Source organism: Gobius niger (assembly GCF_951799975.1).
Source record: "Gobius niger genome assembly, chromosome: 13".
NCBI classification, from domain to species: Eukaryota; Metazoa; Chordata; class Actinopteri; order Gobiiformes; family Gobiidae; genus Gobius; species Gobius niger.
In genome coordinates, this window is record NC_136864.1 from 30,411,247 (window position 1) to 30,424,825 (window position 13,579).

Consider the following 13,579-nt stretch of genomic DNA (forward strand, 5'->3'; position numbering starts at 1 on the left):
TCACACAAATGTTTGTGGGTGGAGTTTAAGGTGCAGTACCTCGGAGAGTGTGTTCAGCTTCAATCACTGCGTCTAACGGCGGAGGTTCAATGGCTTTGGACAGGAAGTGACCGATACCTCCAAGACGCAGCAATTTGATGCTCAGAGCCACTTCATGCAGAGGAGTCCGGAAAATCTCTGGAGTCATATGAGTCTCCAGTCTGAAATCAGCAAAAATATCACAAAATTTCATTTTTACAAATTACAATGCGCCATGGCCCTGGCACTCAAAACTGAAAATGGCCCCACAACACACTTTTAAGAACTAACCCAAACCTTAGTGATTTGGGTTAGGACTCAAAAGGTCCCAGGTGGAAAAAAAATCATTGTTGCAAAATGGTTTTGACAGTCTGATTCTTAATCCTTAAACTAACAGATCTTGGCTTTGAGGCTGTCATCTGCAGACCGTGGAATGACTTGGCCCTGGCCCTGCGCTTCGCCGCCTCTGTAGACTCTTTCAAAAGGGTACTTAGGTTGATTTATTAAGTTGTTTGTACTAAATGTTGTATATTGTGTAAAGCACATGCAATGTGCTGTATAAATAAAACACAATAAAACTGGTTTCACCCATTTACAGAAATACACAACTACACAAAAGCTACACAAAACCAAAGAATAAAGCACTTACCGCTCAAAGCGTGCTCGACTGCAGAGGTGGAAGCAGAAGCCCGGCCGGACCCGCCCTGCTCGGCCTTTACGCTGCTCCAGGTTGGTCTTGGAGGCCCACACTGTGGCATAGTTGGTCATGTTGTTGTGTGACGTGAAGAGCTTCACCTTTTGCCTTAGACCCAAGAGAGATGTATAACAGATAAGAACATACAACATAGGTAGGCATCAAGAAAGAGTCATGTACAACAAATATTCTTTAACGTAAACACGTACTTGCAAGAGTCAATGACATACACGACATCATTGATGGTTATACTTGTTTCTGCAATATTGGTAGAGAGAATCACCTGAAAAAGTCAAAATAAAAAATGAAGACCCGAAAACCACAACACCACTCTGTGTAAAACACTTTAAGTGAGGGACCTTGGTGACGTTTTCTGGCACGGGTTCAAATACTCTTCGCTGCTCCTCTCGCGGGACAGAAGAATGTAGTGGCAAAATACGATATCGATTACTGCCTGAAAACACAAGTAAAGGCCACCATTTAGTGTTCACACTCAAACCACATGTGCAGGTGCTATCGGAGAGAATGTGTAGAAATGCTACACTAAAAGTACTATTTGTAGTTATGCTTTACCCCTCACTTGTGCCAGAGAATGTACTGGCACTTTTTGTCACAAAGTTGTTAGCCACACTGTTTTCTTTTAAGTCATGCTCACTGATACCTACAGGGAGAGCCCCAGGCGAACTCCTCACGATTATTGAAAGTGGCTAGACAGAACATAAAAAATTTGACATTTCCAAAGAATTCACTATAAAATAAGTCAAAGCATAATTCTAAAGTAATTAAGAAGTTATTCTGTCATTGGTCTTTTTCTTTAAGACTACTGATAATTCAAACTAATATAACTCACGTACTATCTAAAACGTGCTGTGGTAAAATGTATCCGAGTACTAAGTGCCTTTGACGCTGAAGAATGAAGCCAGACACTGTGTTCATTGTGGACATGTGAGTTACCAAAGTGTGCGTGCATCTCCAGGTTGCGCTGCATGGCGTAGATCAGATTCCATCCGGGCAGGAAGACCAGGACAGCTCCAACCACATTCAGGGTCTCGATGTAGCGCAGCAGAGCCTCCACCAGCTCAAAGGACGTTTCCTTCTCATTGATCAGCGCCATGGAGCGCTTGGTCTCAGGGGAGTAATCAGGACCGCACAGCACGTTACAGTTTACCTATACCGGGACACGGTTACAGAGGAAGAAGTGTAGTACAAGATTACAGGAGCTGAAAGGCTCGAGCTGATGTGTTTGGGCTCAGATCCACTGGTGGACTGGACGATGTGGCTAAGCTACAGCAGGTCATTTGAACGCTGCCATGAAGTTTGGTGATGTTGTAGTAAGTACAGTGGGCTTGCAAAAGCATCCGCCCTCCTTTAACTTTTTTAAATTTTGCCATGCTACGGATAAACATAAGTATATTTAATTGAAATGTTATGTGAAAGACACACACTAAGTGACAGTGAAATGAAATGTATACATGATATTGAATTTTTTTTTATAATTTAAAAAACTGAAAAGTGGGATGTGCGTAAGTACAGTGGTGTGCAAAAGTCTGGGCACCCCTGTGAATTTTCATGATTTTCCTTTATAAATCATTGGTTGTCTGGATAAGAAATTTCAGTTAAATATATCATATAAGAGACAAACAGTGATTTTTGAGAAGTGAAATAAAGTTTATATGATTTATGGAAAGTGTGCAAGAATTATTTAAATAAAATTAGGCATGTGCATAAATTAAGGCACCACAAAAGAAAAATTAACTCAATATTTTGTGCATCCTCCTTTTGCAGAAATAACAAACTCTAAACACTTTCTATAGCTTCCACTTAGTCTGGATTCTGGCAGAAGGTATTTTGAATCATTCTTCTTTACAAAACATCTCCAGTTCAGTCAGGGTTGATGGTTTCTGAACATGGACAGCTTTAAATCACACCACAAATGTTCCATAATATTCAGGTCTGTGGACTAAAGCCATTCCAGAACGTTGTACTTGTTCCTCTGCATGAGCCTAAGTAGATTTTGAGCCTTAGTAGATTTTGAGCAGTATTTAGGGTCGTTGTCTTGTTGAAAGTCTCTCTTGTTCTCCAGAATCTGCTGATATCGAGTGGAATCCATGCGACCCTCAACTTTAACAAGATTCCCAGTCCCTGCACTGGCCACACAGCCCCACAGCAGGATGGAACTGCCGCCACAGTTTACTGTAGGTAGCAAGTGTTTTTCTTGAAAGACTGTGTTCTTTTTCCGCCCGTAGGTTTGTAGTGATTCCAAACTCTTTCCATTTCTGGAAGGTGTATTTAACTGTACTTGATGTTCAAAGCTTTGGAAATCATTTTATAACCTAACCCAGCTTTATACTTCTCAATAAGTTTATCCCGGACCCGGGTGTGTTCTTGAATTTTATGATGCTTCTGCTCCACAATAGTCTCTCTTAGGACCATCACAGATCAGCTGTATTTGAAGTGAGATTCGATTACACACAGGTAGACTCTATTTAGTCAATAGGTCAATATGTGATCATTCAGAAATCAGCCAACTTCTGAGAGCAATTGGTTGCACTAAAAGGAAAGGGGGTATAAATACTTTTGCAAACCCTACATTTCAGTTTTATAAATCATGCATGAATTTCATTTCACTTCACGATTGTGTGTGACTTTGAAATATATTTAAGTTTATGGTCCATAGCGTGACAAAATGTCAAAAAGTTAAAGGAGGGTGGATACTTTTGCAAGCCACTTTATTTCTACTACTCCAATGTCAACCAGTGAGAGCAATCTGAGAGCTGAAGACTAAATATGCATCAATACTCATCAATGTGCACAAATGAAAGTAATTCAGGTATGTTTTTGATGAGAAAAACATGACAATAATGATATATTATTGGGCCTAAACAATTTGTTTTTTCCAGGCCCATTAGAATACCCCCTTTAAAGGAATAGGCCACCGTTTTTCCATACTGAGATATGTTCTTACCTTAGCTCAGACGAGTTGATGCGCAACTGTCTGGTCTTTGTGCGTGCACTCAGTCATGCAATAGCATGACTAGCATAGGTATAGCCCCAAACTGAGGTGAAGATAAAAGCTACCAAGCTTTTCCCTATTTAAATACAGTTACGTGAGCCTTTACACCAGGGGTCCTCAAACTACGGCCCGCGGGCCGGATGATGATTTAATCCGGCCCCCCACTTGTAGAGCACAAATCCCAGAGTATGTAAAAAAAAAAAAGTAAGTCTCTAGCCCATTCCTGTGCGGAGTTAGGATATTTTAACTAAATAACCAGTTTATTCATTCCAGCCACTAGGGGGCAATTTGAATAAATAAAAAATAATTCCACAGGTGTCCAGCAGAGGGCACTTACATAAGAGATCAGAATAACACATTATAGCCCCGTGGTAAATGAAGCTTACCACCACAGATTGTGGAGAGAATGAATAATGACTACAGTACTTTGAGAAACTTCTGACACAGGCTTGTAAAGCACAATGCAAGTCTAAGAAGTTATTACTTTGGTCACATTACATAATGATTTTTAATTTGAAAATAAAAATAAATGGAAATTAAAAGAAAGTGTGAAGACTTGATTACTATTCTTGCAAACCACTACAGTGAAACAAATATGTGCCTGAATCAAGTGTTGATCTTGTGGATTTAGTCGTGGGGACGACTGTGCAGGCGAGTCATCTCTACTTCACAAAGAGGCATTTTGGTCTGGGTCATACAATTCTATGTTATAGTCAACCCGGTCCGGCCCCCCATCACAGTCAGGAACAATAATGTGGCCCCCAGAGAACAAAGTCTGAGGACCCCTGCTTTACACGATCCAAGTCTAGTTACACAAAATTAAACATGTTGATTTTCTAAGCAGATAAAAAGGGAAACTATATTGTAAGGCATAATAACATAGGAGCACTTCGACATCCGCTCAGTAAATAACGTCGAAGTGCTCCTAAGGTACTATTACACCTTACAATATAGTTCCCCTTTTATCTGAAAAATGTTTCATTTTGTGTCAAATGGTGGCCTATTCCTTTAAGAATATGATGGTTCATCTCAAGTTTATCTCACCAATACATTGACATTATACACAGTGAAGACCTAGATTTAAAATAGTTACACCTACATCATCATCGCCGCCTTCTTCATCTTTGTCCTTTTTCTTGCGGTCATTAGGAGGGGGCACAAAATTTGTCATCTGAATACAGTCTTCAAGGAAATACTCTAGACACAAAAGAATTGTACCAAGTTAGATTGAGTTCTCACGTTTTCCAACTGCAACTGTTAAGAATGTGTGTCACCTTGCACGGGGAAGGTTCGTCCGTGCACTTCAATAATAGGGCAGTTAAAGAAGTACTCCCTGAACATGGAGGTGTCGATGGTGGCAGACATCAGGATCACTCGCACCTCAGGGTACGTTTGCACCACATCCCTGAGAACCACCATCAGGAAGTCCGTCTGTGAACCAAGAACAAGCTGTGGTCACAAGATCAACACCTACACGCACTGGTCATAGATACAATATATTATAAACCTAGTTGTTGTATCCAAAATGGCTATCAGGCGCAGGCCAGGAACCATGCGCCCCTGTTCAATTGTTAGAGCAGCCACACTTCTGCTCTTTAACCACATGACTGTGACCAATCAGCATGCTAGCCTGGCAAGCGCAAGGCAAGATCTGTAGCTAAATTGTTCAAAGGTATGTGTCAGTAACTTAGAGGTTGCTGTGACAATAAACAAAATTCATCACAAAATGTGACCTTTTTGAAAAGTGCAGGTGCCTTGTCACCTGAATCTAAGCTGTTTGCAACAGCATGATTTTACATTTGCTCTATGGGGAGCTCGACCAGCTCTGGATATGAGTTTGATATAAATCTACCTTGAACGAAAATCTCATCTGTGGACATTATTTCACCACTGACACCACTAAGGAGTTTTTGTTTTGACTCGTATGCAGAGTGAAAGCTGCCAAGCTCCAGCAAACCCCGATTTGAGCTGAAAGAGCAATTACCAAGCACATTTGAGCAGTGACTCTTTGCCTAAAAGATAAACTGGAACACCCTTAAATTAGCAGTCACTGCAGTAACATGAACGAAGGGAAGTTGAATATCACTTGAGGGTATGGCTAGAAAAGTATTATAAACCCATATAAACCAGGGAAGTTCCATTGGGGATGGAAAATGAGACTTTCCCCTGAGCTGATCAGCCGATTGTACTGAGACAAGAGAGGCATGTAACAGCTTAACTGAGTCAAACCGCACTAAAAAGGTTCAAAGTTATAACATATGCCCCTCGACCCCAGTGGCTAAATATCAGGCTGCTGAAAGGAACATCAACACAACATCATGATGCTGTTGTTCAGCAAAGCGGTGCAGTAGAACGAGGATGACAGGAGGGCCAACTAAAGTGCCTGAAGCCATTAGAGCTTCAGCAAGCTGCAAGGTGAAAACCCCGAGCGCCCATGCTGGCAGCTCACTGCTCCAACAGGTCGCCCCATGCGACACTGAGGACGGGTCAAATGCAGAGAACTAATTTCTCTACAGAGATTTCTCTACAGAGATTAATACAGTATAACTTAACTTGTTGAATTTACAATTTATTGCACACAACAGATCTGTAGCACATCGCCGTTAGCAAAGAGGGACTAGTTATTCATCTGCAGTACAGATTTAATCAAAGAGCCACAAGTACAATGAGAAGTACCGCCTAAATAGCCATGGGTGAAATAGCTTAAAGAGACACTGCGTAACATTTTGGACTAGGGCGTTGACATCAATACAAAACATGTTCCTCATGACCAGCTCTACACAGAAAAGTCTATTACTGCAGTGGGTAATCAAAGGATGGATTTGGATGAGGACCTAACCTGTTCAAATCTTATATTCTGCTGACTTTAGTCGTCATCGCCATGGAGACGAGCTGGAGACGTACCCACTTCCAGTAAAGCTACTGTCATGTCTGAGCCGCTCACAGCAAAAGCTCATGTTTGTTTGTGCATTTATGAGGTATTTTTCAATGATGAAAATATCTGTCATGAAATAAATGCTTGTATTTCTATTTTATTATTGGGTAAAATTCTACACGGTGTGGCTTTAAGTATGAAAAAAGTATTGCATAGCACAACAGTCAGCATATAGTCCGTCTTTGTGGCACAGACCACATTGTACTCACATTAATGTCTCTCTCATGGATCTCATCCACAATCACATGACTAATGCCTCGGATTCCAGCTTCAAGCTTTCGGAGTAAAACCCCTATAAACATAAAATACGTTAAACCCTTTCCACAAGAGGACAGTAAACATTCGCAATGTTCAGCGTTCACTTGAGCTTCAGCTGTCTAAGCCCTGCTTGCTGGAGAAGAATTCTCCCACCCGCCTGACGTCCGCAACACCGACTCACCCCCACACTTCAAATCTACTCCAAACTCATCTGTTTAGAAACAGGACTGTGACCATAACTGCACTGTCCTTTTAACATTCAGTGTTAATCAGACATTAACATACACTTCATAAAAAGACACATTTGCATTTTTTTCTGACATGACACCAGAACTAACTTTTTTAGGTCGATTAGAATTTTCAAAATGATTTCTATTTGCTAAATGCCAGAAGAATGAGAGCTAGAATTTTGTACACGGTTTGATACTACTGTATTTTCCAGACTACAAGGCACACTTTTTTTCATAGTTTGGCAGTCTTCGCTCCAGAGCGACTAATATGTGATAAAGAAAGTTCTGAGTGAGCCAGAAACTTGCGAGGGACTAGCCAACAGCGGAGGTTACTCATACTGCAATGAAGAAAGCAAAAAAAGCTAATCACGGGCTAAATGCTAGAGGAACGAGTTTGCAAATGGGTGCTTGAACAATGTGCTGCCGGGAGAGGCTTGTCAACGGTGCAGTTACGCCTCTGTGCCCACGTAGTTGCCAAGGCGATTGTTCAGAAGTGACACAGAGGATGAAGATTTCCATGGATTTTGTGATTTGGCATGAGATCGAGAGTTTGGTCTGTTCTTTATGCTAAAGTTATCTGAACTGTTTCCCTGTAGCTAACCATCAATGTGGTACGTTAGCATACAGCACACCTATTCAGCCTGTTTTTTTTTTTCTTCATTAGGCATTTTTTGGCTAGTGCGCCTTATTCTCCGGAAAATACGGTAAACATCTGGTTCCCACTGTATATCTGTTTTTAACTTCGTATTCATCTGCACAGTACTTTTATGTGTTTCTTTGATGTAAAGCTACCTTGAGTGTCAATTTATTGCCTAACCCTACTTACCAACAGTGCAAAATAAGACACTGGCATGAGGGCGAGGGAGAACGGACTCAAAGCGAACGCTGTAGCCACAGCTCTTTCCCACATCCTCTCCCCTTTCAGATGCCACTCTTTCAGCCACCGAAACGGCACTGATCCTCCGAGGCTGAAGACAGAATGAAAAACATTATCGTACATATAGACTGGTTTGTGTGTGGTTTGTGTGGGGTGAGGCGGTTACACAGACGCTCCTAGGATGAATGTAAACCTTTCTAAAGCCGTACCTGTGTGACCACGATGTTGCAGTCAGAGGCGTGGTTTCCCTTGATGAAGCGGTCTAGAATGTACTGTGGGACCTGCGTTGTTTTTCCGCAGCCCGTCGCTCCTCTGATGACGACCACAGAATTGTTCTCCACGGTTTCCAGGATCTCCTCCTCAAACTGCTTCACAGGGAGCTGTTCTCGCTCACTCAGAGTCTGTAAATGTTTCGCGGGACAGTTAAAGCTAAGCACCAATAGATCATATAAGACGACAAGGAACAAACCGCTTTGAAGTCAAACTGACCTTTTGGAGGTCTGGGTTGTTTTCCAGCTGGTACTTGAGGTCATTATAGAGATCACCACTGATCTGTTCTGGAGTGCACTGCGGGATGTTACGAGTTGTTAGTTAAACTGCTCCTTGCCAGAAATGTTCAGTAGATATGAAAACAGCGAGATACTTTAAGTATTGCACACTGTCTGTACATTAGTTTTTTTTCATGCTGTTTGAGAGTGACAATGCAGGGAGACTATGTCATTTTATACACACACAGGCATTCAGTAATCACACTTAAGTTCGATCACCACAGTTTATTGTCGTCTATAATGATGATTTTTTCACAGTGTATCATTACTGAGTTTTGAATGCACAAGTGTCTAATTTACATGTGGTCTAAAACTAAACAGCCACAGAACAGGCAGTTTTGCAGTATATCACAATATGTCTTTGTTGTGATAGGTTTATTGTATTGGAAACCTTGTATCGCAATACTTTGATACACAATTCAGGTGTAATATCAAATGTATCAAGTGCGCGGGGTCATTTTGGGTTGAGCACATGGGTCCTAGCAATGGTTCGGTTCTGGTGGGTCGGCGCCCACTACCAGACAGCCCAAATTTGGGGACCTCTGACCAGATCCAGAGTCCAGAAACAGCAATGCATCTTTTATCACCAGTCGGAGCGACTACTGTAATGCCCTGCTTACTGGTCTTCCCAAAAAGAGCATTTCAGGTCTACCACTTTTTCTGCAGTACATGTCCTGGCGAAGACCAATCTCGTATTACACGAGTTTTAAAATCAGTGCTCGAGCTCCATGTGCTTCAGGATTGATTTTAAAGTTCTTTAAATGGTTTGGGGCCTTTGTTTCTTTTTAGTTTCCTTAAATACTGTTTAAGAATCTTTAAGCTAGTCAAATATCAATCAGTCCGATGGATGTCATTGGCATGTTTGTGATATTTTACACTCAGGCTGTACTGCCATTACAATAATTTGATGACATTGGGGCACACTCGTGAACACATACAAACGCTAAAGGTCCTTCATCGATGTTGCTGCTGGTCCAGGGGTTCCAGTTGACCTGAGGAGGCGACCAGGGGACTACTCCAGCTGCGCTCTGCTTCTGAGACGGTTCAAATGTAGCCATCTTCGGCTGAAGCAGAGACACCATACAACCCGGCTCTGTGGGCTGAGAGCAACAAAAACATCATTTTACAGTAGGTAGGGGGCACAGTTACGCTTAGAGGTCAGCACACACTACACGACTTTTCTAGTCGTAAACAATTTTATATAGAAAGGGGGGGTCCACACTACACAAATGGATTCAGTGCGATTTTCGAACGTCTGGGGGTTCACACTTAACGACTGAGAATCGTAAGAGCGAACACACTACACGATTCTGACAAACAGCTGATGTTTTATAACACAGCGCGTCTGTCCTCTCTACGGCTTCGAAAACTGACCCCAAATCCGCAAAGATAGGTCTGTGTTTGTGAGCGTGGGATAACGTGTGCGGGTCCCGATTGGTCAACGGTGTCAACAATGTCACAACACCGCAGCGCTAGGCTACTGCTACTACGAAGCCTTCAACTTGGCTATAGTTCTGTCAAATGGAGATATAAGTTGCCGACAGGAAGAAGCGGGACGTATTTCAGTGGATTTAATAAGAAAAGGAGACGGGCGTCAACCTCAGGATGGAGGAGATAGCGGAGGAGACGCAGGAGAAAGCGGGGAGAGGCTAGCCGCCGCTAGCCGCGAGGTGAAGCTAAACAGTTCGTCTCCAAACACAGTAAGTGCCGCTAAACTCTGTTCGTGGTTGAAATGTAGCTGGAAAAGGTGGTTGTCGTGAACTTCTGGTGATATAAAGTTGTGCTGTTTCGTGTGTGGGGCTGTGGCCATGAAATGAGTTGTTTGTGCCGCTGGTTTAACAGAGAAGTGAAAAACGGAGGCGCAGCGGTGTTTTTCTGTCTTTATAGCTCTCTGTCATTCACATTTGGGACGGTAAAATCACCCACGTTTCTCCTGTGCGTCCAAAATCGGGCTTAAAAATCAAACATGTTTTGATTTCCTACAACTGAAGTCTAGTCGCGTCTTTCTACCGCCCACACTACACGATTCGAACGTCAGTCCAGTCGGGACCCCCCCACACTACACGACCCGACTCTGTGTGACTGCCTTCGACTAGACGCGACTCGAGAAGACTCGGCACGACTGAGAATTAGAGCAAAATCGGGCATAAAAGTCGTGTAGTGTGTGCTGACCTTAAACTCTATGCTATGTAACTCTTCCTATTCATTCTATGTCCACAAAAGAAATTTGAAATTAATCGGACCCTACAGGAGGCGGGACACAAATTGATCGATGATCAATTAATCAATCAACGAAGCATGTGAAAAACGGTCACAAATAAATCACAAACAAATGACACTATTTTTGGAGCTAATTGGAGACCCCTGGTTTAGGAGGACCAATCATTGTTCATTTGACTTACTGTAGAAGGAATGTCAATTCCAAGGTCTTGGACCACACTAGCAAGTTGTTGCTGCAAATCTGGAGAAATTGTGACATCATACGGTTCCAGCTGAAAGAAATTACATTTGAAAAGCTTTTAGTCCAGTGAAAAGATAGATAAATGGTCACATTCATATAACACTCTCTACCTTCATTAGGCACTAAAAACGCTCTACATCAAGAAAAACCACCAACTGACTCTCTCATTCATACACTTGTGTCCGTTACTCGAGGCAAGGTGGGTGAAGTGTCTTGCCCAAGGACACAATTACAGTGTGAACCATCTCGACCATAAAGGTCTGATTAGTGGAATGCAGTTTTATTTTTAAGAAATTTGCTAAATATTCCAATAACTTTTATTATGGGGTATGGTGTGTAGATTGTTAAATTGTTATTGTAAATTGTTAATTAAATCCATTTTGGAATAAGGCCATCTCTCCAGCACTCCACCTACAGTATTAGGCCTTTATGGTAGAGTGCTGCAGAGATTGTTGTCCATCTGTAGGTTCTCCTATTTCCTCACAATAACGCTGCAGCTCTGTCAGAGTGACCATAGGGTTTTCGGTCTCCTCCCATGATGGCTCAGGTTGCATGGGCCCAGCTCTAGGAAGAGTCCTGGCCGTTCTGAATGTCTTCAATTACGAATGATGGAGGTCACTGTAATCTTCAGGACCTTCCCCAGATCAGTGCCTCAATACAAACCTGTCTGAGTATACAGACATCAAAACCCTCTCCCCACTCTGAAGTCTGGAGCAGGAGGATCATGGTGTGGGGCTGTTTTGTTGCCTCAGGGCCTGGACAACGTGCTATCATCAATCGTACAATTAATTCACAAGCTTATCACAATATTTTGCTGAAAAACCTGAGATGCACAACAGCATGTGAATAAGTGAGTGAATATATTAAATATCTGCTGATCCTTCTTTCACAGTATTAACTGCTTTTCTGTAGTTGCAGATCAGACGCTCACAACGATCAGGATGAATCTTGGACCATTCCTCTTTACAAAACTGCTGCAGTTCAGTGAGATTCAGGGGGTGTACTTACCTGTCCTGTGAATGTTGACATGTTATGGCCAATAAAAATATGATCAAAAGTAAATGTTTGGGTGGTGTTAGTTCAAGCACACTGTTTAATCATTCTTGTGATTTGGATGAAAAACAGACCACATTTTATGACGAAGATGAAGAACTGTTCTCCACCCTGTGTGAAGCACTTTGGGTGGAAAGCGCAATAAAGATTCCATCCCATTTATTGCAGGATCACCGGTCATCACACTCTCTCTGCCTCATTTTCTATTACCTAGTGTTTGTTTAAATTCATATGCACACTTACAGTTTCTCCTTCTTTCTTTTTAGTAACTCCAGAATATGGCTCGATGACTCCAAGATGGTAAAGTTGTCGAACCAGGGATAAAGCACAAGATTGAGCCGCCAACTTCTTATTGGAGCCATGTTCACGAGCAGTAATTCCTTGAGTCAAAGACAACAATCAAATGAGTAAATTTAAGTTGATTTTTCAGAGTTATATTTACATATGTTGGAAACTTTATCCGCTATGGAGATTAATCTGATACCTGAACCTTCTCTGAGCTTTTACACAACATATAGTATCATTGAAACATTAAATTAATACATAATTAATTAAATGTCCTCTTCTGACACTGACTAAAAACAACAGTCAGTTTGTTTTTAGTTTGTATTGAGTACACAAGGCAACTCAATGTGCCAGTGGGGTGGAGGCACATTGAGTTGTGTACTAAATGCACGCTATGAAGAAGCAGGCCTCGCCTTGCCTTGTTAGACTGCTACATAATAAAATAGAAATTAACAACAACATAAATAATCAATCACAACATGAAATACTAATGAAATGGCATCCAACTACATTCTAGGAATCCTGAGCATATTTCTTAAAGTGGATGTAAAATGCATAATTGTGGTCTATAAACCGGTGTTTTAATTGATATTTCACTTTCTATAATTTAAGTTAATGTGCGTGCTCTTCTAGGGATCCTAAAAGACATTGGTCGGGACTCTTTTCACTGACAGCGGGGGAGAGTGCCTCTGATAAAACAAGATACCAAAAACCACCATGTTTAGTCGGTTTGAGAACAGAATTCTGGCTCAGAATGGACCTCGTGAAGGTTTACGGACATGAAACATATGAAAGGAAACAGGAAACAGATTGGAGCATGTCTGCAGTCAAAAAACAATCAAAGAAACCAGGGTTCCCAACAACTGCATGGAAGATATAATAATAATAATAATAATAATAATAATAATAATAATAATAATAATAATAATAATAATAATAATAATAATAATAATAATAATAATTTGTATTTATTTATTTTCATGAGGGACTTTTATAAAAAGGTCCAAAATGTGATTGCATGATACATCTACTTTAAAGTCCAGTTTGTGGTTCTAAATATGGCTACTTGAGAACAGCAAAGATACTTACTTCTGCCAAGCTGCCTCACAAACAGCTGCATCTCAGCAATGAAGCTCCTGCAAACACCAAACACACACTTCACAAAACTGACAGTGGACCAAGTCTGAAAATGCACCCAATCAAATCG

The 13,579-nt window shown here is 41.4% G+C and overlaps 2 protein-coding genes across 3 annotated transcripts in view; one reads left to right on the top strand and one right to left on the bottom strand.

Annotated features, from left to right (window-relative positions):
• Positions 1–13,579, top strand: part of znf622 (zinc finger protein 622) — a 368,360-nt gene that overhangs the window by 311,642 nt on the left and 43,139 nt on the right. The gene's annotated exons all lie outside the window — the stretch shown is intronic.
• Positions 1–13,579, bottom strand: part of dhx9 (DEAH (Asp-Glu-Ala-His) box helicase 9) — a 35,375-nt gene that overhangs the window by 12,922 nt on the left and 8,874 nt on the right. For both annotated transcript variants that reach the window (XM_079570075.1, XM_079570076.1), the window contains 15 exons: positions 13,462–13,508; positions 12,331–12,467; positions 10,976–11,065; positions 9,512–9,673; positions 8,515–8,592; positions 8,235–8,426; positions 7,975–8,116; positions 6,870–6,952; positions 5,000–5,156; positions 4,825–4,922; positions 1,667–1,880; positions 1,072–1,166; positions 922–995; positions 668–820; positions 40–200 (listed from right to left, as the gene is read on the bottom strand). In XM_079570075.1, the coding sequence (XP_079426201.1) occupies positions 40–200; positions 668–820; positions 922–995; positions 1,072–1,166; positions 1,667–1,880; positions 4,825–4,922; positions 5,000–5,156; positions 6,870–6,952; positions 7,975–8,116; positions 8,235–8,426; positions 8,515–8,592; positions 9,512–9,673; positions 10,976–11,065; positions 12,331–12,467; positions 13,462–13,508 (1,883 nt within the window). The remainder of the gene's footprint in view (positions 1–39; positions 201–667; positions 821–921; positions 996–1,071; positions 1,167–1,666; positions 1,881–4,824; positions 4,923–4,999; positions 5,157–6,869; positions 6,953–7,974; positions 8,117–8,234; positions 8,427–8,514; positions 8,593–9,511; positions 9,674–10,975; positions 11,066–12,330; positions 12,468–13,461; positions 13,509–13,579) is intronic.